This window comes from Peromyscus leucopus, chromosome 11 (assembly GCF_004664715.2).
Source record: "Peromyscus leucopus breed LL Stock chromosome 11, UCI_PerLeu_2.1, whole genome shotgun sequence".
In the NCBI taxonomy this organism is placed as follows: domain Eukaryota; kingdom Metazoa; phylum Chordata; class Mammalia; order Rodentia; family Cricetidae; genus Peromyscus; species Peromyscus leucopus.
Genome location: NC_051072.1, coordinates 3,123,974 through 3,147,074, shown reverse-complemented (window position 1 = coordinate 3,147,074; position 23,101 = coordinate 3,123,974). Strand labels below are relative to the sequence as shown.

At 39.9% G+C, this 23,101-nt stretch overlaps 1 protein-coding gene across 1 annotated transcript in view; it reads left to right on the top strand.

Moving 5' to 3' along the window:
* The window catches only part of Ctnnd2 (catenin delta 2), an 874,755-nt gene that overhangs the window by 712,356 nt on the left and 139,298 nt on the right, over positions 1-23,101 (top strand). Inside the window, 1 exon segment of the mRNA XM_028882044.2 lies at positions 22,271-22,388. Coding sequence (XP_028737877.1) covers positions 22,271-22,388 — 118 coding nt within the window.

Below are 23,101 nucleotides of genomic sequence, written 5' to 3'. Positions count from 1 at the left end.
CAACACTGCTGTAGAGGTAGATAGATGTTGCTCCCTAACCCACTTCCAAAATTCAGATCAAATGGAGAATGATAGTACATCTCCCTGGCTTATAAGTGCATGAAACCACAGTGCACCATGCCTCACCTTGTAGTTAGTAGCCAGGGTTGATAGAGAGTGAGAGTCATGGACACACAGCCCTTCAGATGTATCCATGTGCAACAAAAAGACAGGGACCTGATGCTGTGAAGGGTACAACAATTTGCAACTTCTTTGAACTTGGAATAAACTACTGTTGCATATTTGATTTTTTTCACAGTCTATAAAAATATACCATGTTGAGTACTTGTGATTAAAATTAAAGTGGCGCGGTGTGTTTCTTGGGGATGTCAGCAAATTATCAGATTGAGTGAAGTCATTCAGTGCCTGGCTGAAGCAGCTCTAGCTTGTGCATTTGTGTGGCGTAGAGGGATCCTCTGGCAATATACATTTTAAACACAAAAGTTCACTTGCTCTGCCTTCTTGTAGCTACGTTCTTTACTGGTCACCGGATCTCTAACACCTTTCTATTTTAGTACTCACAAAAGGATTAGTCACACAGGTAATTATGTTAGGATGAGATTTAAGAAAATCTTGAGTTTGTGGCTTCTGTTTTCTAGGTTGTTGATACACCACACTGATGTCTTGGTGTGGTTTGTACTGGGCTTCTAGGAATCATTTCTATCTACAAAGTACAGTGAGGGCATGACAGGTGGGCGGGCATACCTAGGCTGAGTGTGAAGAACGAACACCTTCTCTTTTGTATTTTAGTTCTCCTTGAGGAAGACAATAAGTTGGTTAAATGTATAATGTTTAAACAAAATATGTGTATCTGCTCCAAACCAAGAGTGATGAAAGAACTACACACAGGTTAAAAACCCTTAGATGGTGGCAATTGTTTGGTATGCCTAGGCTAAACCATGAAACTCAGCTCTTCATGGCCATCTGATGACCTGCTTAGAATGATGCTTTGTGGATTCTCTTACATTGAGCACAAGTGGACTCGAGTTTTTGCCCCTTTGGTCATCTCCTGTCTTTATCTTCAAAGGGTAAACTGTAGAATCCACTCATCATTAGCTAAAAATTCAAATTGTTTCCAAAGGACAGCATTCACCTAGCAGAACTATACAGTTGTCTCTAGCCCACCTACTGGAGTCTGGATTTTTCTACTAGTTGTGACACTCTTTGGTCCAAGTAACATCACCAAATGAGTTTTCAAACTTACTTCATGATTTAAGAAATTGCAGATTTGGGTACATTTCTAAGATAATAAAGGAAAAGTATATTCTATTTTTTAAATTACTTCCATTTTGGACACAGTTTTTAATCTTTTTTGATCCAATGAAGTTTTTATTAGCATTTTTACCGTAAATTAAGAGCCCCACCCCTTGCAAGGAAGAAATATAAGAAAATTGTCTAGCTTATAACCAACATAAATTTGTCACAACTCTGAAGCCTTGACATCTGAGATCAGAGGACGAGAATGGATGGATTCTCACAAGGGTCATCTTCTAGAAACTGATAATAGCTTCTCCTATGTCTTCATGAGGTAGATAATGAGCTAACCAGATCTCTAGAGTCTCCTTTATGAGAGCAATGGTTCATTCAGGTAGGCTCTACCCTTATAACATAAAGGAGGACAAAGACTCCACCCACCAGTCTCATTACACAGAAAGAAACTCAACATTTGAAAGTTGTGAGTCCACCACCAACGTCAAAAATTCAGAAGGAAAATGACACCATCAGGGCCTGGCCTGGGAGAACAGAATGTGGGCTTTGACTGCTTCTCTCCTAACTTGGGGCTGCTTAACCCAGTCATTACATCCAGCCAGCCATCATGGCAAGAATCCTGAAGTTAGGTTAGGGAACTCCTGATCACAGTAGTTAGGAGGGCGGGGGAGCCACACAGGAGGAGAGAATAAGCTCCACAAGCACATACAGTTCTCTGAATATACTTCCAGGGTTCTTGTGGTTGTTATTGGTGACCAATATGCTATCAGTGTATGATCAAAGCCATCATGCAAAGAAGAAACATGCCTGGAGGAAAACTTAGCATCTAGATAAGGAAGCTTTTTAGAAACAACTTGGATTCCCAGCTTTAGTGAGTCTTTGAAGTACAGTTTGTTAAAAACTTCCTTCAAATAAATAAATGTAAAAGATTATATGACTGCATGTGGGGAATTGGGTGGAGAATAGAAATGGAAGTTAAAAGGCTCATTTTAATATGGATTAATTATCCAGAGCGCCCGATCCTAATTCAGCCCATAGACTGACACCTACCAGGCAGGTGGCCGGTCCTCAATGGTCCCTTCCTTGTTGGCTTTCTTCTGCTTCTCAGAAGATGGAGGGCTAGAGCTCGGTGTGATACTGCATGCCTTTAATGCCAGAATTGGGGAGGCAGAGGCAGGTGGATCTCTGTGAGTTTGAGGCCATCCGGAGCTACATAATAAGTTACAGAACAGGTAGGCCTATGGAGAGAGGCCCTGTCTCAAAAAAATAACAAAAAAGCCCCCCCCCCAAAAAAAAGCAAGCAAGCAACCACAAAAACAAATAAATCATGAAGAGTTCATACTGCAAGGAGATGGATTATGTCATCGCTTGATGCTTGTCTTCCTGGAGGCTCCATGAAGTTAATGTTGAATTTACATTTTCATTGTTTCTCTCTATGCCAAACACAGCTCTCACTTCAAAGGCAACAAGGGATACTTTATTCTTCAACCAACTATGAGTGACCGTGGCCCCGGAAACACAGATTCACATCACCCTGAACACCACGTTCCAAGATAGAAATGGTCTCATGAAGCTTTTTACAGTTACGCAATGAAAGGAACTCACACATCAAGCCATTTCCAAATACATGGGTGGGAACATCAGGTTACACTGAAGGGGAGAGATCGACCATTTCTCAGGCTTCAGGCTCTGTCTGAGGATATCCGTAGCTTTGGGGTTGATGATCTACTAGTTAACACATGACGGAAGGGGATAGCTGAGATTCACATGCATGTTAGATCACAGAGAGAGATGGGCAGTGAGTGGCTCTTAGGAGGCTAGTGATAGCCCAAGATAATCGGACCCTGGGTCTAAAACGTACAGTCGTGATTCTAATGAGTCAGTGTCCTAGTTCTGTTTCTGCAGCTGTGATAAAAACATGAGACAAGAACATCACTTAGAGGAGAAAGGATTTATTTGGGTTACAATTCCAGGCTGTGGTTAATCGTTGAGGGAGAGTTAAAGCAAGAACTTGAGTGCCCTGGTCACGCCACAGCCACAGCCAAGAGCAGAGAGAAACAAATGCACGCATACTCTTTGGTTCTTCGCTTGTGCTGAGCTTGATCTCTTCACTTATCTACAGTTCAGACCTCTGGCCTAGGGAATGGCTTCGCCCACAATGGCCTGGGGCTTCCCACATCAGTTAATTTAGTTAAGACAATGCCCCAGAGACGTGCCCCCAGGCCAGCCCAAAGCAGAGAATACTTGAGACTCTCTTCCCATAGACAGTGTCAAGTTGGGTGAAGCCAGTCACCAGTCAGCACTGTAGACTCTGCAACACAGGTGTGGATTTTGCTGTGAACTTCAGTTTCCATGCACTAGAATATTAATTTATAGACATATACATGTGCATATTGTACAACACACATATTCATATAGGTATAATATATATCTAAATTTCAAGTTTTCTGATTTCTCACATGGAACCAACATCTGGCTGATGAAAAATTTGAATTAGCAGAAAGGGAAGGAAGCTCTTGCTTTTATTCATTTGTGGACTTGGCTTGCTTTAGATCTTTGACTTTCCTCTTTAGCCATTATTGCATTTGTAACTGGGCCATCACCAGCCTGTTATTTAGCATGGTGTGAGTACTTGCTGCAGTCAGGTGTGCTCTTCACAGAGGGAGAGTGGCCAGATCTGTAGTTGATATGTAATCCTCTGGTCTTCAGGTCCATCACATGTAAGTAAAACTCTTGGTACATTGGTGTAATCAGAGGAGGTGGGCACTGTCAGGGAGTTGAACTGCATGAAAACACGATTCTAGAAGTGGTCACCTAAACATCAAATGTCAGAGAGTACAGCTCGTGCTCTTAGTACAGCCAGATAGGAAACAACTGTGAACAGTGTGGGCAATGTTTGGGGAGCGCAAAGGACCACATGCACAATTACGTTCCCAGCTAATGGTTTTAACCACACAGCGTTCGTGTTCTTATCCCTATGATTTCTCTGTAATTTAGCCCAATGGAAAACTTTTAGCAGACATTTCATGGGGCAGTTAACTCTGTGGCAACCATCTAGTCTAATTGGAATCATGTAGCTAAAGCCCCGGGTAGTACTTTACAGCGAAAGGGTGTCTTTCAACTCAGGTACCTCCGGTTCTGCTTTGGGCTTCCCTGGAACAATGTTCCCTGATGCATGGCTGACTGCAACAGGCACACCCAGGCAGTCTTACAAAGGACAGTGTTTAACCATCAAAGCAAGATGAGCTCATCCGTCTCCTTCTGATGCTTTTCATTGATGAGGGGACCTGTGGGGCGTGGGGGAGTGCATGCCGCAGCGGATGCTCTGAGTACAGAAGAGCAGCAGGGCTTTCTGCTGGCCGCAGTAGGGAGCTGGTCTTTGGCCACTGAAGCATTCTGTCCCAGCAGTTCAGCAAAGCAATTACCAAGCCCTTGTCGTCTTGATTTATAAAGAAATTGCCTTCCTCGAGAGAAGACAGCCAGGTGCACGGTAATCCAAACAGCCAGACTGTGTTAATCCTTTAAAAATTAAGGAAACTCATTTTGCAGGAAACAGTTCTGACTGGGCTGTGATGAGGTACCATTTGTGCTCAGCTGTGGTGGGAGGGGAGGGGGGACAGGAACTCTTTAAGTCACTTCAACTCCCCAGTGAAAGTATACAGAGGTGCTGTGGGATGGTCTGTATGTCAAATTGCTTCTGATTGGTCAATAAATAAAACACTGATTGGTCAGTGGCCAGACAGGAAGTAGGTGGGACAAGGAGAGAGGAGAGTTCTGGGAAGCAGAAGGCTGAGGCAGAGACACTGCCAGCCACCACCATGACAAGCCGCATGTGAAGACACCAGTAAGCCACAAGCCACGGGGCAGGGTATAGATATATAGAAATGGATTAATTTAAGCTATAAGAACAGTTAGTAAGAAGCCTGCCACGGCCACACAGTTTGTAAGCAATATAAGTCTCTGTGTTTACTTGATTGGGTCTGAGCGGCTGTGAGACTGGCGGGTGACAAAGATTTGTCCTGACTGTGGCCAGGCAGGAAAACTCTAGCTACACAGAGGCATGGCTAATCCTAACGTGGTTAATATTCCTCAGTATATATGATTGGTATTTCAGATAATGCTTTTCTAAAACTTAGATCATTTTCAGTAAGCACACAAAGTAATAGCATTTGTTACAGAATTTTCATACCTAAGTTCTTGGTTGATTCTCCTCCCATTTTATCCCCAATCTGTTCCTGCTTGCACCTATGGGAGCCTCCTTTGCGCTTTTTTGTCACTTGTGTTCACTTATGAACACTTTTGTCACTTGTGTTCACTTATGAACACGTTCTAATGTGCATGCTTCCATAAAACCTCTCTTCCCTTGTTTAGTTTCACAGTCTCCACCCCACACTTGTACTGACACACATATGTGCATGTGCATGCACACTTATACACACAAACATTTTATATGAAAAGCAAAGATCTACCTTTCAGAGAGAACACGCACTATTTGTCTTTGTGAGACATTACTTAACATATGATTTCCAGGATGACCCAGTTTCCTAAAAACTTCGTAATTTTACTTTGCTTTAAGACTGAATAAAAAATTTTTATGTATATGTACCATTATACATGTTTCATTCTACATTCACCTAAAGATGGACATACTGGATGGTTCCATTACCTTGCTGTTACATAGATGAGCCGCTATCTTTGGGTTAGAACGGAGTCACTTGAGAGTAAGCCCACAAGTGATATAGCTAGGCCATGTCATAGTCCTAATTGCAGCTTGCTGCAAAATCTTGATACTGATTTCTACAGTAGCTAAACAAGTTCACATTCCAGCCAGCAGGTAGGAAGGATTCCTCTTTCCCCACACTCTTGGCAGAATTTATTATCATTCATTGTTTTTATTTTATGATAGCCATTCTGACTGGAACATGATGGAATCGTAAAGAACTGTTAGTATGAATCTCCCCTGATGTCTGAGGATGTTTATTGGATATTTGTGTTTCTTCTTTGAATACTGTTAAGTTCATTAGCCTATTTGTTGATTGTAGCAGGAATCTTAGAAGGTTTTATTAATAAAATCAAACCCGAGGCCAGTTATTGGGGTCAATGCTGGTAGATCAGAGAGACAGAACAAGCCACAGCTACCTCACCTCGCCAGATTCTCAGCTAGTCTTGTCTCCTCAGACTGGAGGCCTCTGAGTCCTCATCCAGAATGGGTCTTAGCTGAATTACTGCTCAAAAGCCTGAATGCTTAACCAACCAAATGCTTAACCAGCCAAATGCTTCTAGTTTCTGGTCCTCACGCCTTATATACCTTTCTGCTTTCTACCACCACTCCCTGGGATTAAAGGCTTGCTTTCTGGGATTAAAGGCATGTGCTACCACTGCCTATCCTTTATGTTTAATATTGTGGCTGCTCTGTCTCTGACCCCAGATAAGTTTATTAGCATGCACAATATTTGGGGGAATACAATACCACATTTGATTGGTACTTTGAGGATAGGTGGTATTTAATTTTGCATTTCTTTATACATAGTCTCAATATTTACCCCGATCTAAAGTGCAGCTGGCTGAGGTTCTCTTCTGTTCTCAAGGTTATCTCATCAGTCTGCTGATGGTTTCTTTGGCTGTGCAGAAACTTTGTATTTTCACATAATCCCATTTCTCTGGGCTACTGAACTCTTAGTCACAAAGCTCTTGCCTGTGCCTGTATCTTGAAGTGTTTCTCCTCTTTTCCTCTAGCAGTTTCTTCATTTCAGCTTAAACCTGGGTCATCTATTCTTTTGGAATTGATTGTGTGTGTGTGTGTGTGTGTGTGTGTGTGTGTGTGTGTGCGCGCGCGCGCGCACGCGCGCGCGTGCGCGTGCAGAGTGAGAGATACAGATCTAACTTCACCCTCTGTAAGTGGTTATTCAGACAGCACTGTTTGGTTGAATAGGCTATATTCTTCCCCCGACGTATGTTTTTCACAGTTCTGTCAAACATAAGGTGGCAAGTGCTGTAGGGAGTTCTGTCTGCGTGTTCTGTTCTGTTCCGTTGGTCTGTGCATGAGTGTCTTACTAGCACCGCCTTGTCACAGGGGCTTCTGAGGCTAAGTACTGTGACCTCCATCCCTCTTCTGTCGGCCTCAGATTGCACTGGCTCTCTGTGGTCTTCCATATTTTCATGTCAATTTTAGTGGTTTTGGTTCTGTGAAAAATGTCATTGAAATCTTGATAGGGATTGAAAAATTAGTAGACTAGGTCTGGAAGTACAGTCCCTTTTCACTTAATGAATTCTATCAATCCACTAGCATAGTGGGTGAATATATCATCTAACCTATTTAATGTATTTTTTCAATATTAAACTTTTCTTTGTAGAGGTATTTCACCCCCTTTGTTAGGTATAGTCCTAGTACTTTTTTTTTTTCAAGTGTTGTGAGTGAAGTATTCATTCCTAATTTTCTTAGCAGATTTGTTGTTGGTATATAGAAAAGCTATTGAGTTTTGCATGTTATTTTGGCTGTAACTACTCAAAGTATATACAAACATCTCAAAGTTTTCTGGTGGAGTCTGTAATTTCTATTAAGTATAGAATTGTGTTATCTAAAAAGAGGGAAAATTTTTTTCTAACTATAGCCATTTTTATTTTTCTCTTGTCTTATTTCCATGGTTGTGACTTCAAGCACTATATTGGATAAGAGTGAAAATACTGGGCGCCCTTGTCTTGTTCTAGATTTTAGAGGACATAGTGTTCTTAGTTTTTTCTGCCTAGGTCAGTGTTATTGATAGGTTTGTTAGCTTCCAACTTTGTTATGTAGAGATAGGAACTCATGTATTCTTTTTTCATGAATTTTACCATGACAGTATATTGAACTTTGAGGTGATTTCTGCCCTTAAGACAATTTATATGATATATTTATTGAATGATATGGTCAGTTGAACCAACACTGCATCCCTAAAATTAAACCAATTTGGTAACAATGTGTGATCCTCTAATGTTTTCTTGAATTGAGTTTGAAAGTATTTTGTTGTGAAATTTTACATCTGTGTTCATCAGGAAAATTTGCCTGGCGTTTCCTTCCTTCCTCCCTTTTTTCTGTCCTCCCTCCCTTCCTTCCCTATTTTTTGTCTTTCCTTCCTTTCTTCTTGATCTTGTGTTATATCTTTATCAGGTTTGGATATCATGATAATACTGACTTTGTAGAATGCATTTGGTGATGTTCTTCCCTTTGTATTTTGTGAAAGAAGTATGGATGTGGATTGCTTCTTATGGGTGTGTTGAAATTTTCTATATATCCTTGTTTTAATTTTAGTAGATCATATAAGTTTAGAACTGTAATTTTTTTCTTCTAGATTTTCCAGATTTTCAAACAAAGGTTTTTTAAATGTTCTTGAATGAGCTAAATTCCAGTGGAGCCTATCGTAACAACTCTCTTTTTGTTTTTAATTGTATTAATCTGGGTCTTTCAGTTTTGTTAATCTTCTCAAAGAACTATTTCTTTGTTGTATTGATTCTATGTATTTTTCTTTTAGTCTCTGTTCAATTACTTTGTGCCCTGGTATCTTTTGTTTCCTAATGCCTACCACACTTGAATTTGCCTTCTTGTTTTTCTAATACTCTGAGGTACACCACTAGGTTATTTAGTTAAGATTTCCTATGACTTCCTTGGCTATATTCAATAAAATTATAAAATAAATGTCCCAAACCTAGAAAAGGATATGAACATAAAATAAAAGAGGCATAAAGAACTCCAAGTAGACATGACCATATTTCAATGATACGTCAGAATCAAGATGTCAGAACTACAGATCCAGAGGTTATGTTCAATTGTGCCATCATTTTCATATGATTATGAGAAGTGTTTAGTCCCTTCTTTGGCCTACTTTCTTCAGTGACCCACTTTACCTTCTAAGTATACTGTTTAATCTTCAGATACTTACGTTGTTTCCAAGGCTTCTCTTAGAGTGTTTCTAGTTTTATTTGACTGTTATTGGATGAGCTATAAGGAAGTATTTCAGCTTAGGCTTGTTTCACCTTGTTTTCTTGTTTTTTTTTTTTTTTTTTTTTTTTTTTTTGGTAGTCATGAAAGCATGCTTTGTGGCCAATGATGTATGTGATGCATGTGCATGTGTTCAAGTTTAGACAAAGTGCCACATACTGTTGAAAACAAAGTGAATCCCCTACCTCTTAGAGGTCAGAATCTGTTAAATCCAGTAGATCTGTGGCATGTTTAGCTCTGACTTTCTTTTCTAAGTTTTAGTTTGGAAACCTTCTAAATATGAAAGTAAGATATTGAAGTCTCCAAGTATCACTTCATCAAAAACCATGAGATATTTTTGGTTTTTGCATTTTATTTTTTTAATGAAATTGGGAGCCACAAGATTTAGCGCATGAATATTTACAGTAGAAATACCTTTTCAACGAGTTGTTCTCTTTATTAGAGTGTAATGGTCTTCTTCATCTCTTTCTAACTAGTTTTGTTTTAATGTCTATTTTATGAAATACAAGAATTGATGTGCCAACTTGTTTGCAGTCTGTTTGCCTGGGAGGTTATTTCCATCCACTGACTGTCATGTTTTGGATGTTTTTACAATGTAAGCGTGTTTCTTGTAGACAGCAGATGGTTGGATCTTGATTTTTAATCTAGTCAGTAAGTATTGCTTAATTGGTGAATTGAGACCATTTGCATTTTAGATTGTTATTGAGAGGAGTTTGCTATTTACTGTGGTTCTGTTAGCAGATATACTGGTTGACTCAGTTGTTGACATTTTCCTTCCTCTTCACCTATTAGTATTAGAAGTTTAGTGATTTTGTGTATTGGACATGATTGATTCCTTCCCATCCTATCTCTGTTCATTTGTTGCTCTCGTGTAATATATTGCCTCCTATGTTCTCATGAGTGAAATGGACTTTCTTCCTGCTCCCTGTACATGATCCCTTTAAGAATTTTCTGAGAAGCTGGCTTGTTTGGCATGAATTGTCTTTAATTTGTGCTTATCTTTAAATGTTGATTTATTTTTACCAGTGTTAAAAGATAGCTTTGCTATGTACATCAGGTAGTTATCTCAGTTAGCATTTGCTTCTAGGACTTGGCATATGATTCCTTGCTTTTAGGGTAGCGGACAAAAGTCATGATGTTATTCTTGCATTTCTACCTTTGCATATGAGAGTGAGCATTTTTCCTTGTAGCTTTTAATATTGTTGGTTTTTATTTTTGGTTCATTGACATTGATATACCATGGAAAGATTCTTCCCTTGTCTTTTTTACTTGGAATTGTTTATACTTCATTTAGTTAGATATTTATTTCCCTGGGTATGGGAAATTTTCTGCTCTAATTTCACTGAATAAATTGTCTATGGCTTTTGACTTTATCTCAATTCCTTTTATTCTATGCTTCCTTATGTTTGTTTTCTTGAAGGTATCCCAGATTTCTTTGAAGCTTGGATCATATTTGTTATGATTTTTTGGTGTATGACTGAAATTCATTCTCGCACTTGGTCTTGTCTGTTGATCATGCATTCTGTTGTGGGTTTTGTTTTGAGTCTTTCATCTTCAAGAAGTTCTGTTTGGTTTGTTTTCAGTATTTCAGTTTTCTTGCTGATTTTTCCTCCATGATTTAAAATTTGTCCTTTAGTTCACTGACTATTTAATTGACTTTGGTAATAATCTTGTTTAGTTCCTATTTATATCCTTGCTTTATTCATCTACATATTAGATTCCTTTGTGTGTTCATTTATTCTTTAAAAAGCGGAACTCTTGACTCTTGTTTTGACATTCCAGCAATCTCTGTGTCTTTCATTTCCATTATTGAGGAATTATGAGATTGTTGATATAATATGATGGGGCATTGTCTCATATTATTTCTCCAGTTTTACTGCCTTGTTTTATTTGTGTCTGTTGGAATGGATATGTCAGGGATGTGTATTCAAGTTTTGGTTTTTGCTTTTTCCCTTCACTCTTCCTTTGCTTGTTTTGTATTATCTGAATCTCCCTGGAGGGTTGTCATCATTAAGAGTAAAGTTTATTGCTGCTATTTACAGATGAGATAGCTGAAGTGTCCCCCGTCCCTCGTCCGTCCCCCCCCCTGCCTTGATTTACTGCCTAGTACACGTGTGTAGTACCTATGTCCCTAATAAGGTTCAGATACAGTGGGTTTGGAGGTACTGGTTGAGAGGAAAGTTTAGTTTGTACAGGTTTGTAAAGCTAAGGGCATCAATACTTAAGTAGTTAAATAAGGAAGAAATGGAGAAGGGGGAGTAAAGGTAACACATGAGTGACAATGACAATATGAGTTGGAGACATGAGATAGTAAAGAGGGTGTTATAGATCTAAAAATATATAAAATAAGAATTTTGAGGTATAGATGAGGAAGGGCCTGTTATGAAATCCTTTTGTGATGAAATAAAAGTTAAAATGTAGTATCTTAATAATTAAAACCCAACTTATAAGCAATTAAGCAAAAACAGAAAAAAACTAAACAGCATAAAAAGTTAATAGCATGAAATAGCAGATTTTATACCCTTATTATTTCTTCTTCACTAAGCTAGTATAGTTTCTCTCTACCTTGGATCATCATTTGTATTTATCTTTACATGTGGATAGAAGGAAAGAGTTTAGTCAATGTGCTCTTTCAAGCAAGGGTTTCTATATGTGTAGACTACTTCTGCCAGAATTTCTAGGCCAGAGGGCCTCTTCCCTCTGCATCTAGTGAATTAGTTATAGAATATTCTGTAGCTGGAGGGCTTCTCTCCAGGTTCCCCAAGCCCCGCAGTCCCACAATCCACTTATAAAATAATCACTCAGACGCTTATATCACTTATAAACTGTATGGCCGTGGCAGGCTTCTCGCTAACTGTTCTTTTATCTTAAATTAACCCATTTTTATAAATCTATACCTTGCCACGTGGCTGGTGGCTTACCAGAGTCTCTACATGTTGCTTCTCCTGGCGGTGGCTGCAGTCTCTCCCCTCAGCCTTCCGCTTCCCAGAATTCTCCTCTCTCCTTGTCCCACCTACCTCCTGCCTGGTCATTGGCCATCAGTGTTTTATTTACATAGAGTGATATCCACAGCACTTCCCCTTTCTTCTTTTTTTAAAAAGGAAGGTTTTAACTTTAACATGGTAAAATTACATATAACAAAACAATTACCGAGCAAGAATTATAGTTACAATATTAAAGAAGATGTCCTATCTATCTTATATTTGTGAGTTTAAGGTTTTATAGCTAACTTATCTTTTATCATAACTGAGGAAATTACGACTATCTAGTCTTCAACCACATCAAAGACCTGAGAAGGAACATAATGGTACCTGAGAAATGGTAGATGGATGCAAGCAACTTTCGGGAATCTTGCAAGAGTAGACCAAGACAGCTGGCAGCCTGGACAGTCACCTAATGTTTCTCAGCATTGTTGGTGCATTCAAATTGGCTACAGGCCTAGAGTATCTGACAGACCATTTTTAGAAGCAGGAATTTTAAGAGACCATCTTACCCTGTCTTGGCAGAGTACAGTGGTCGCTTTCCTTGTGTCCCGCTTGTCCAGAAAGGACAGCATTGCATTTGTACTGTCAGCCATCAAGGCAAGGGCAGTTCTTTGCCCAGTAGGCCATTTTGTGCCAAAAGACAAACTTCCAAATGGAAATGTCTTAGAAGCCCAACATTCTCTCGGGATCAAATTGGTGCAGCCAGGAGCAATTGTGTCTCACGTCAACAGAATTCTAAGTTATTTAAATGCCATATTCTCCAGGTCTATGAAGTGTTTGAAGATTACCTATCTATCTGAAATATATCTATGTATACCTAGAAGACTTAGCTAACATGGCTACAGATATGATTATCATAGATGACTAATTATTAATCTATTTTTAATTATCCATTACAATTTTAAATGAGTTACATAAACATAATACCTCAAACAAGAATAGAAATATACATATATATAGAGAGAGTATAACAAAATTAACTTCAAGTCTGTATCAACGAACCAAAATTTATACCAACGTAAAACCTTTTAAACATAAACTAAAATCTATACCAATGTAAAACATTTTAAACAAGTTGTTCTTTAAAAGTAGGTTCATTAATCTACCCTTTTATCTTATCATCTCCATTTCCTCCTATCTATCATATCCCCTTTTCTTTTTAGAAAGAGATCACATTTATAATCAACCTGTTTTAAATAAAAATATTGGTTTTTCTCTGTCCCACACCAGAGGGCTCTTTTGATTTGGGACACAAGAATCTCTTAACCATTTTTTTTTAAAGCAATATGTCTGGGTTTAGAGGGGGAGTGAGCCAATTCCACCTCTAAAGCCAGCTTGGTATATTTAGGAATTTGGGCGTAGCATCTCTTACTACTTCCTGCTGGAGGGGGGCGCTGTATCTTATGGGGATACAAAGAAAATTTTAGACCTATGGGGTAGTCCGTGAGGCTGTATTGTGTGAACCAGTTGCCTTGAAACCGCTCTGGATGTTGGATCATCTGGGCCATGGTGTCATCGGAGTCCTTTCAGGGGGTCTTGGCTGGTGAAACCTGATGTATCTTAATCTGGAACAAGTCCACAGCCTCTGGCTTTCTGTGGAAACAAAAGCAGAACCTCTTTTCCAAAGTAACATATCCTTATATCCAAATTTTGAAGTCAAGGTACCTTTAAAATATACATTTTGGCATAACTCAACAGCTTTTGTAATCAAATGTTTTTCTTTAGTTATGAATATCAAAGAGAACATAATCCAGATTCTCTGTGTGGTAGCCATCTTTATGTGGCTTATGTTTTATAGTACCTTGAGCCTTGAGCCTATTGCTTTAAACTGTACCATTGTAAGCCTGAAACGGCGCTGTGGCTGCTGGCTCCGCCCACTTCAGCTTCCCAACATGGCAGTGGTACGTTTTCCGCCAGCTCTGGGAGTCATCAAGTCTCAGAAATAGTGGGTCTAAGCTTTTATCAAAGCAGCGTGTAGCCCAGAAACCTCTTTTTTTTTTTTTTTTTTTTTTTTTTTTTTAAATACTAGTAAAGACTAAATCTACCACACAGCTTAATGTGCCGCTGGCAGACGCCTCCTTTCCGCCATACTGCCGGTCAAACGCACCCGCCAGGAACCCGCCAGTGTTCAAACCTGTGTTTTGCGGCGTCTAGCTGCTGGTATGAGACAAGAAGCAGGAACCTGGTTTTGGCTCTGTTTAGAATTGGTTATTAAATATTCTCAGGTTTAAGGTGGAAACTCGAGCCGTTGGGCGCCATTTGTAGCTGGAGGGCTTCTCTCCAGGTTCCCCAAGCCCCGCAGTCCCACAATCCACTTATAAAATAATCACTCAGACGCTTATATCACTTATAAACTGTATGGCCGTGGCAGGCTTCTCGCTAACTGTTCTTTTATCTTAAATTAACCCATTTTTATAAATCTATACCTTGCCACGTGGCTGGTGGCTTACCAGAGTCTCTACATGTTGCTTCTCCTGGCGGTGGCTGCAGTCTCTCCCCCTCAGCCTTCCGCTTCCCAGAATTCTCCTCTCTCCTTGTCCCACCTACCTCCTGCCTGGTCATTGGCCATCAGTGTTTTATTTACATAGAGTGATATCCACAGCAATATTCCATAGGCATAGTCTCTCAAGGGAACTGGAAGTCTTGCCTCCCTGAGTGCCATTGTATGCTGGCAGAGCACTCCAATAGGTTATACACATACTTCTAGAGATCACATGTAATTCACTCTGGCAATAGTGAGGGTGTGTAGGTGTGTGTGTGTGTTTCCTGGGGTGGGTGCTCATTTTCTTTGGTTGGTTGTCCCATATCCATGTTTTTTCCCAGTTACACTTTTCCTGCACATTCTCATGCTCACCCTGCTTTTGTCTGTTCTTCGTGTTTGCTCTTCAGCAGCCTGAACCTTCACACCAAACAGAGCTACTGTTGACACTTAGAGAGACTACATCTGATTCTTTGTCTTAGTCAGTGTCCCACTGATGAGAAGAGACACCATGACCATGACAATTCTAATAAAGAAAAGCATTTAATTGGAGTTGGTTTACAGTTCAGACGTTTAGCCCATTATCATCATGGTGGGTAGCATGCAGGCAGGCAGACATGGTGCTAGAGAAGTAACTTGAGAGACTACATCTTGATCCATAGGCAGCAGGAAGAGATAGACACTGGGCCTGGCTTGAGCATTTGAAACCCCAAACCCCTCCCTTAGTGAGACAATTCCTTCAACAAGACCACACCTACTCCAACAAGGTCACATATCCTAGTCCCTATTAAGTAGCACCATTCCCTAATGACCAAGCATCCAAGTACATGATCCTATAAAGGCCATTCCTATTCATACCACCACATTCCTCAAACCCAACCTGGATTTAGGATAGCAATGCACTACTCAAAGTCACTTACTTTGATTTCTTTCTAGACTTGTGGGGAGATGTATGACCTCAGTGAATGGTAAATTTTTATACCTCCATCCATATAAAATTAAGAATATATTCATAAAAATCTAGTAAGATGATATAATACTAAAAAAATGGTCTAATACTAATATTCAGAGACCTATTCCTGAATCCTGTAACTGAGCGACAGATGAGATCCAGGTCAGGAGTTGGTACACTGGCCCATGACCCAGTCGTGCCCATGACTTTATCTATATAACAGACGTAAAAATGAGTTCTATGCTTTGAAAAGGTTGCTGAAAGAAGGAAGAAAAGAAGTAACAGAGTCCCTATATGACCTCAAAAGCTGAAGTATTTACTCTGTTCCTCTCCATGAGAAGTTTCTAACCCTTGGTTTTGACATTGATGGATAGAACTCTTTTAAGTATTTTTTCTCTGCAGTAAATACAAGTGTAGTTCATAGGCAAGTGGCCTAATGGGTATGATTTCCCATTCCTGTGTGTTTTCACATAATTTATGACAAATTCACTAGTCACTGAGTAGGTAATGATATCATCATCAAAAAAATGTATATTTTACTTAACTTTCTTTCCCCTTGAAAATAAATTATGTCCAGTTATTTGCTGGTTGGCTACTCATGACTACTGGTATAATAACTATCTGTTGTGTTGGGGGACACTGTGCCCTTTTGTGACACTGGGCCCTATTGTGTTTGGAGTTGCCTGGTGAATATTGTTCAGTATTTGTAAATCATGTCAAAAGTAGTTTATTCCATGGCTTCCGGTCAAACAATCAGTATCTTCATGTGAACTCTTCTGTGGATTTCCTGCTGGGGCATAAACAGCAGTCCTTAGGCTGACAGGTATGTGTGCCATCCAGATAGAGGAGCACACATAGAATCACTGGGGCAGGAAAGAACCTTGGGTTTGTGTTTATACCAAATTCCCAAAGTCAGACTCACTGGAGTAAGCAGGAGCTGAGTGTTGAGGAAGATCTTCCCGGCCCCAGCTGTTAAAGGAAGGCCTCTGGCCTTCACACTGCCAAGCTTGTTGTGGGGCCTATTGTAGGGTGATTACCAGGGGCCAGGGCTACCTCCACTCAATAGATGCATGCTAGTGATTTCTTAACACTCACCCAGTTTTGATAACTTAAAGTATCCTGATACCCAGAAATTCTAAGACCACTGGTCTAGAAGCATACCGGGCTGAAAGGAGTTGTGTGCTCTTTCATTGAGAATGTGGTCACTGGGCGAGTTCCAAGAATGTGCTGTGCAGGGGCAGGCCAGGCACAACTGAGAGAAGCTCTCACTTGTGTCCCAACCTCATGGGGTGCCAGTTTAAAAGTCAAGCATTGCAGCTGCTCTAAAGGAACCCTGCAGTGAGGCAGGAGGTAGTAGAAAGTTTAAGGAATTACTGTGGTTTGCATTTGAAGTGTCCCCAAAATGCTAATTTGTTGAAGGCTTTGTCTCCAGCTACTGGCATTATTGAGGACTTATTGGGTGATTGGAATACGAATTTATCAATGGATTAATCTCTTAAAATTTCATAGCTGAATGGGTCTGTTAGGAGGTTGGTTGAGAAAGTGGGTCACTGGGAGGGGGATGTTTTGTAGAGGTATGTTTTGGTCCAGGACCCCTCTTCTCATGCCTGTTGTTTCCTGGATACTGGGAGGTAGGCAGCTTTTCTCTTTATATCCTTCTGCCGTGATATACTACCTCACCACAATCCTGAAAGCAACAGAACCAGAGAACCCTGGACTGAAATCTATGAAACCATGAGCAAGAATTAATCTGTTTCTTAAATAAGCTGTTTCTTAAGCTTGTCAAAGCCACAGAAAGCTAACTAAGCTAACTAAGGCTTAGAAGATGGACACAGTATTGCTCTTGTCTAATCCTGGAAACTGTGATGGTCAGAGTTGATAGGTGAGTGGTAGAAAGAAGGACATTCTAGATCAGTGGTCCTCACCTTCCTAATGCTGCAACCCTTTAATATAGTTCCTCGAGTTGTGGTGACCCCAACTATAAAATTGTCTTTGTTGCTACACCATTAACTGTAATTTTGCTACTGTTATGAATTGTAATATAAACATCTCATATGCAGGATAACTGATATGCAACCCCTGTGAAAAAGCCAAAGGAACAGGTTAGGTGGGATGGAAAAGTTACAGACACCAAAGGGGGGGAAACACTTTCCATTTTGAGAGTGAAAGCTCCTCCCCTAAGCCCCCGGGTTGTAGATTCATGTGAAAGAAGAATGTCTGACAGTCTCCAGGCTGCAAAACAGAGCAATTCTCTCCACCATGCATGCCCTCAGTCATCTGAACCACCAGAGGAAAGAAAGCGCATCTGAAAGCGAACCCTATTGCTCTATTGTTTCTCTGAAAACCTAGCTTTCTCTGTATAAGCCAGGTTGGGGGGGGGGGGATAGTGGCCCAATTCAAACTCAGAAGTGAGCATCTGATATTTGTACATAAGCATTTTACAATAATCATCAGGTCCCCCAACCTCCTGAATTCCATTCTGAATGAAGAAGTGAGCATACTTAAGTAGCCAACTTGCACTGAGCACCTACCACAAGCATATCAGGCACCCAGTGCTAGGTATGCACCGAGGATCACGTTTCAGCCCTCCAGAAGGGAACACTGTAAGATAAGGCCCCGTTCTTAGGGATTCCCATATAAGATCAATGGGTGCTCAGCAGTGGCAGTTCAAAGAGCTAATGGAGTGCAGAGGAAGAGGCTAATTCCAACATTACATTCCTAAACCCACCCCTTGGCTTTCTATACAGTTTGATCTCTCACATGCCGACTTTTTGTAGCAGACACATATATTATGTGAAATGATATTGCCATTCACATCTGGTCTTAGTCCCCTGTGGATCCTAGGAGAGCACTGTATGTTGAATTTAATTTAAACAGGTACAGTGAGTAATGGAGGATCAAAGGAAAATATCCAGTACCCTGAAGATGAGGAAAACGAAGCAGCTGTCTGGATGCAAAGGAATAAAAACTTGGTCTTTTAATCAGAAGACAGAGAAACAAATTGTATCAATTTTTCATAGACAAAATAATCAAAAGAATGCCCTGAAATCTGAACCTGTTTAATAATATGCTGATAATTCAGCCAGGGTTATATAGATTATTTCTAGGGGGTTATATAGATTATTTCTAGGTGCTAGATAGTACACATGTATTCAAGGTTTTCACAAAGAAACTTTTAGGAATTTTTCCATGCTATAGTTTTTTTCATATAATTTTGTCTGTTGTGCAATTTCTAGACAGCTTTAGGAATTGCCTACCCCAATGATGGACAGAAAAAAATGCTTTAAGTACAGTGAGCATAAGGACTCCCTATGTTAGGCATTGGCTCATTGTCAAATGCTTAGCTAGGTCTATGATGAAAAATAGTCACTTACTTGTTGTGGCTCGTAACTAGCAAAACATTCATAGTCAAGAGGTAGGAACAGAGATTCAAACTGAGATAATGTGACACTTATGTCTTTATGGTGTCCTAGTGGCGTCTCTACATTTAAACCGTCAGCTGGCATGACTCCACTTTAATGATAATCAAAAGTCTTCAACAATAATAAATGCTGAGTGTCACAGTGGGAGAGTAAGCTTGTTTTTTAGGGAAGAGCAAGAGGCACATTATGGTCTGAACGTGAAATGTCTCTCATGGGGTCTGAACACTTGGCGCCCAGCCTGTGCTTGGCTAGCAAGGGTGAGTCACCGGGTGGAGATATGAGGATGGAGCCTGATATGGCTTCCAGTTCCTACTTTCTCCTTCCTGCTGTGACCACCATGTGAAATGTTCTGCCACAAGCCCTGCTGACTTAAACACTACTGTGCACACCCACCCCACTCTCACTCCCACCCCACCCTGAATGCAGTGACAGGCTGCATCTTCTTCCCTTATATGGTGAGAATGATAACTAAGACACTCTCCTTCACCTCACAGCAGAAACAAAGGCCATCCAAATAGGTGTTTACATATGCAAGAATAGTTTATTCAAAGTGTAAACCCAAATTCAAATGCATCTAGAAAACCGTCTCTAGAATAGAGATACTATACATGCTTTTACATCCATCTAAGGTGTACATACTGAGCCTCCTCATAGATGTAAACAATGTGTGTGTCTGTGTTAGTTTGTGTGTGTGTCAGAATGTCTGTGTATCTCTACATGGGTCTGTGTGTGTGTGTGTGTGTGTGTGTGTGTGTGTGTGTGTGTGAAAGCATGTGTATGCATGTGTGTCTTAGTCATTTCCCTTCTCTATTAAGGTGTTATTACCATTTATGTATTTATTTATTTAGAGACAGTGTCTTGCTCTATAGCCCTGGCTTACCTATAACAACCTTTGTAGACTAGGCTACCTTTGAATTCACAGAATTCTACTGACCTCTGTCTCTTGGGCACTAGTATTAAAGACATGTGCCACCAAGCCTGACTAGTCTTCCTTATTTCTCAGTACCTTGAACATTTCAAAATAGGGACAAATTAATATCTTTTTGGAAGAGGCTGAACTCAAAAATCAAATAAAAACTAGAATAAAGAAAATCTTTGCAATTGGCAACATATAATGTTGGTGAAGTTTTTCATTCCTGCTGTTCTTTGGCTGGTTCTGTACATTTGTTAAATCCCAGTGAAAATGAGGCTAATTGTCATGTCTTGTGAAAGGAGGCAGTTTACTACCATGATGAGCTTAAACAGAAAAAGGGCTGAGGTTATCAGTGAAGGGAGGAGACAGATGCTAGGGTATATATAAATCATTTCTAAGGAGTCTGTCTGGGTTCCCTAGTTATTTGGGAAAACTTCCCCACCAAACAAAAGTCACACACACATTGCTACCCAACATTCTTCTTGCCAAGAAAGAATAACTGAAATTTTTGACAAACTTCCTGAATGTCTTCAAAGTTCAACCTGGTGGAAATCATTCCTAGGTGGCATGCTCTATAACATTCTGTTATAATTGCCCTTCTAGATTGGAACAATATTACCATGCCTCTCACAAGTTCTTTCTAACAGCAAGTTACCTCCTCCTCCTCCTTCATCCCCAACAGATATCATCTCAGAAACAAAGGTTAGAATTTACAAGAACTCACATTAAAATGTTTTTAATATTTACCTAGTCATCTCATCTAAGCACCTAAAATCTTCTATTTATATTTTAAGATCAATAAAAAATCCTATTTAAATTGAATAACCTTTCATAGTGTTATATTAATGTACTGATGGATCCTATTTTAACCCATCCTATAAAACATTTAGATATCAAAGTAAATAGTTAGGATCAGTAGCCTTTTAACAGCATTACGCCTGTTTTCTTTTCATTAAAAGAAAATCCTAACAAAACCAATTACCCAGATTCTCAGTCAGCCCTGTAGCACTCAAGTTTCCTTCTTCCATTGACTTACATTCCATTGCATCCCCTTCAGTGACTCTCAGAACCTCCAGGGGAGGCGAGGGGCCTGGGTGCAGGAAGTGTCCACTCCTTCATCTTCAAACAGTTTAGCGCCAGCAAAGGAAACTGGGAGTGAAATGAGAAAGCACCTTGTCAGCCAAGGTGATGGGATGAAGTCACCCTTTCTGCCTTTACTCCAGACCCTGCCCCAATGTACAGATTCTTGTAGTTAGCCTCTATGGCTCCCAACAATCAGCAAAGAGCACTGCTCCTGCAATAAATCCATCTATGGAGTTAGAGTTCAGATACCATGTTCTGTATTATCCAGGAGGCGAATGTTATCTACCTCCACCCAAGCTTTTAGAATCAGACTCCAGAGTAGAGTGTAACTCCATTCTAGCTGCCTTCAAGGTCATCATCAGGATTCCCAAATTTGAGGACCATTGCAATATCTCATTCTCTTCCCCCCATTTCCCTTGTGCTCTCAAATGCTTCCAATCTTGTTGTGCCATCTACCGATTCACCTCTTCCAGCATTCTTTCTGTGTTGTCCATGGCCATTGCAAATAAATAAATAAATAAACATCTAAATCATAAATATAAATAGAAGAACATTTTTAGGTAACAGAATAAATAAACAGCACTCCCAAAGATTCTCTCTAATATCATGCCAGGGATTCTTCATCTACTCAGACATCACATGTCTTTTGTAGAGCTACAAGAGTGTCTGTCTGCTTAACCATGTGAAGTATTACAATAGGATCCTTCTGTTGCCTTTAGCTCAGGATATGCAACACGGGAAAGAGTGTGGTGTACCTCCTTCCTATGGGCTGTGTCAGAGACATCCCAATGACACAAAAAAGTTTGTCCCTAGAATTAATTCCTACCAGTATGCTTCTGACAGGGCTGTGGAAGGTATATGTTTAAGGCATATACCTTCCACAGGTCTTGCTGTGAAAATACTTGAGATTTCTTAAAGAATGTTCAAAAACTTCTGATTCCCTCTTCAATTGTAAATAAGGTAAACCTCCCAAGTTTCTAGAAGTCTCTAGTTCTCAAGAGTCCCAGGACTCCGACATATCATGTTGCAGTCTCTCTTTAACAAGTTGCAGTAGATGCTTATGAATCAGCTCCAAGATGTGTCTGTTGAAGCCATGTCTATTTGCTAAAGCTACAGTCTCATTAAACACTGTAAAAAGGAAAAGAATTTCCTTCTGAAAGGGTTGTCTCTTGTGGCCACAGTGAAGGTCACTGACATGTCCCTTTGCTTTTCAGGAATGTAAGTTCAGCTGGAGAGGAGGCCCGCCGGAGGATGCGGGAGTGTGATGGGCTCACGGATGCCTTGCTGTATGTGATTCAGTCTGCGCTGGGGAGCAGTGAGATCGATAGCAAGGTTGGTGCTGTTTGCATAGATCCAGATTCTTAATGATTAAAGGTACTCCAGAGATGAAGCAACGGCTGGCAGCCATGGGAAGCTATTACAGTATTTCATAACTTATGTTCTGAGCCCTCTCTTGATATAACTACAACAATGATCTAACATCTAGAGGGATGCTCACTCTAGCTTAGAACCAGCATTTGAAAATTGCTGTTTTTGAGAATTCAGGAAGTTAAAGTGAAATCTAGATTGTTGTTAGTAAATCAAACCATGGGCTAAACTTTCACACATCTGAGCCTCCAGCCTGCACTTTTAAAAAAAATAAGTATCCAATTTTGAAGATGAAGATGTTGAAATTTGAATAATTATAAATTCTTATAAATTAAATTTTGATAACTAATTATTTAATTATACTAAGGGCTGTTTTTTAAGTGCTTGCAAAACCTTTTTTAATTTTTCAAAAACGTTCAATTAAAGCTTCCAGCGTGCTATCTCTCAATGTCACTGCACTATGCTAGTTCACAAACTCAAAAGAGAATTAGTTATTAGGTGGGCTTTTCCAGTATTGTAGATACTTTGCTTTGTCTCTATTAAATTCGTCATTCACAACAGTTAGAAAGTTGTGATCTTGTAGTATCCTGATATGTAGCTATATGTCAACATTTACTTTTAAAAATAAGGCATGTGACAAACATCATTCTTTAATGAGGACTTCTCCACAGCTACTG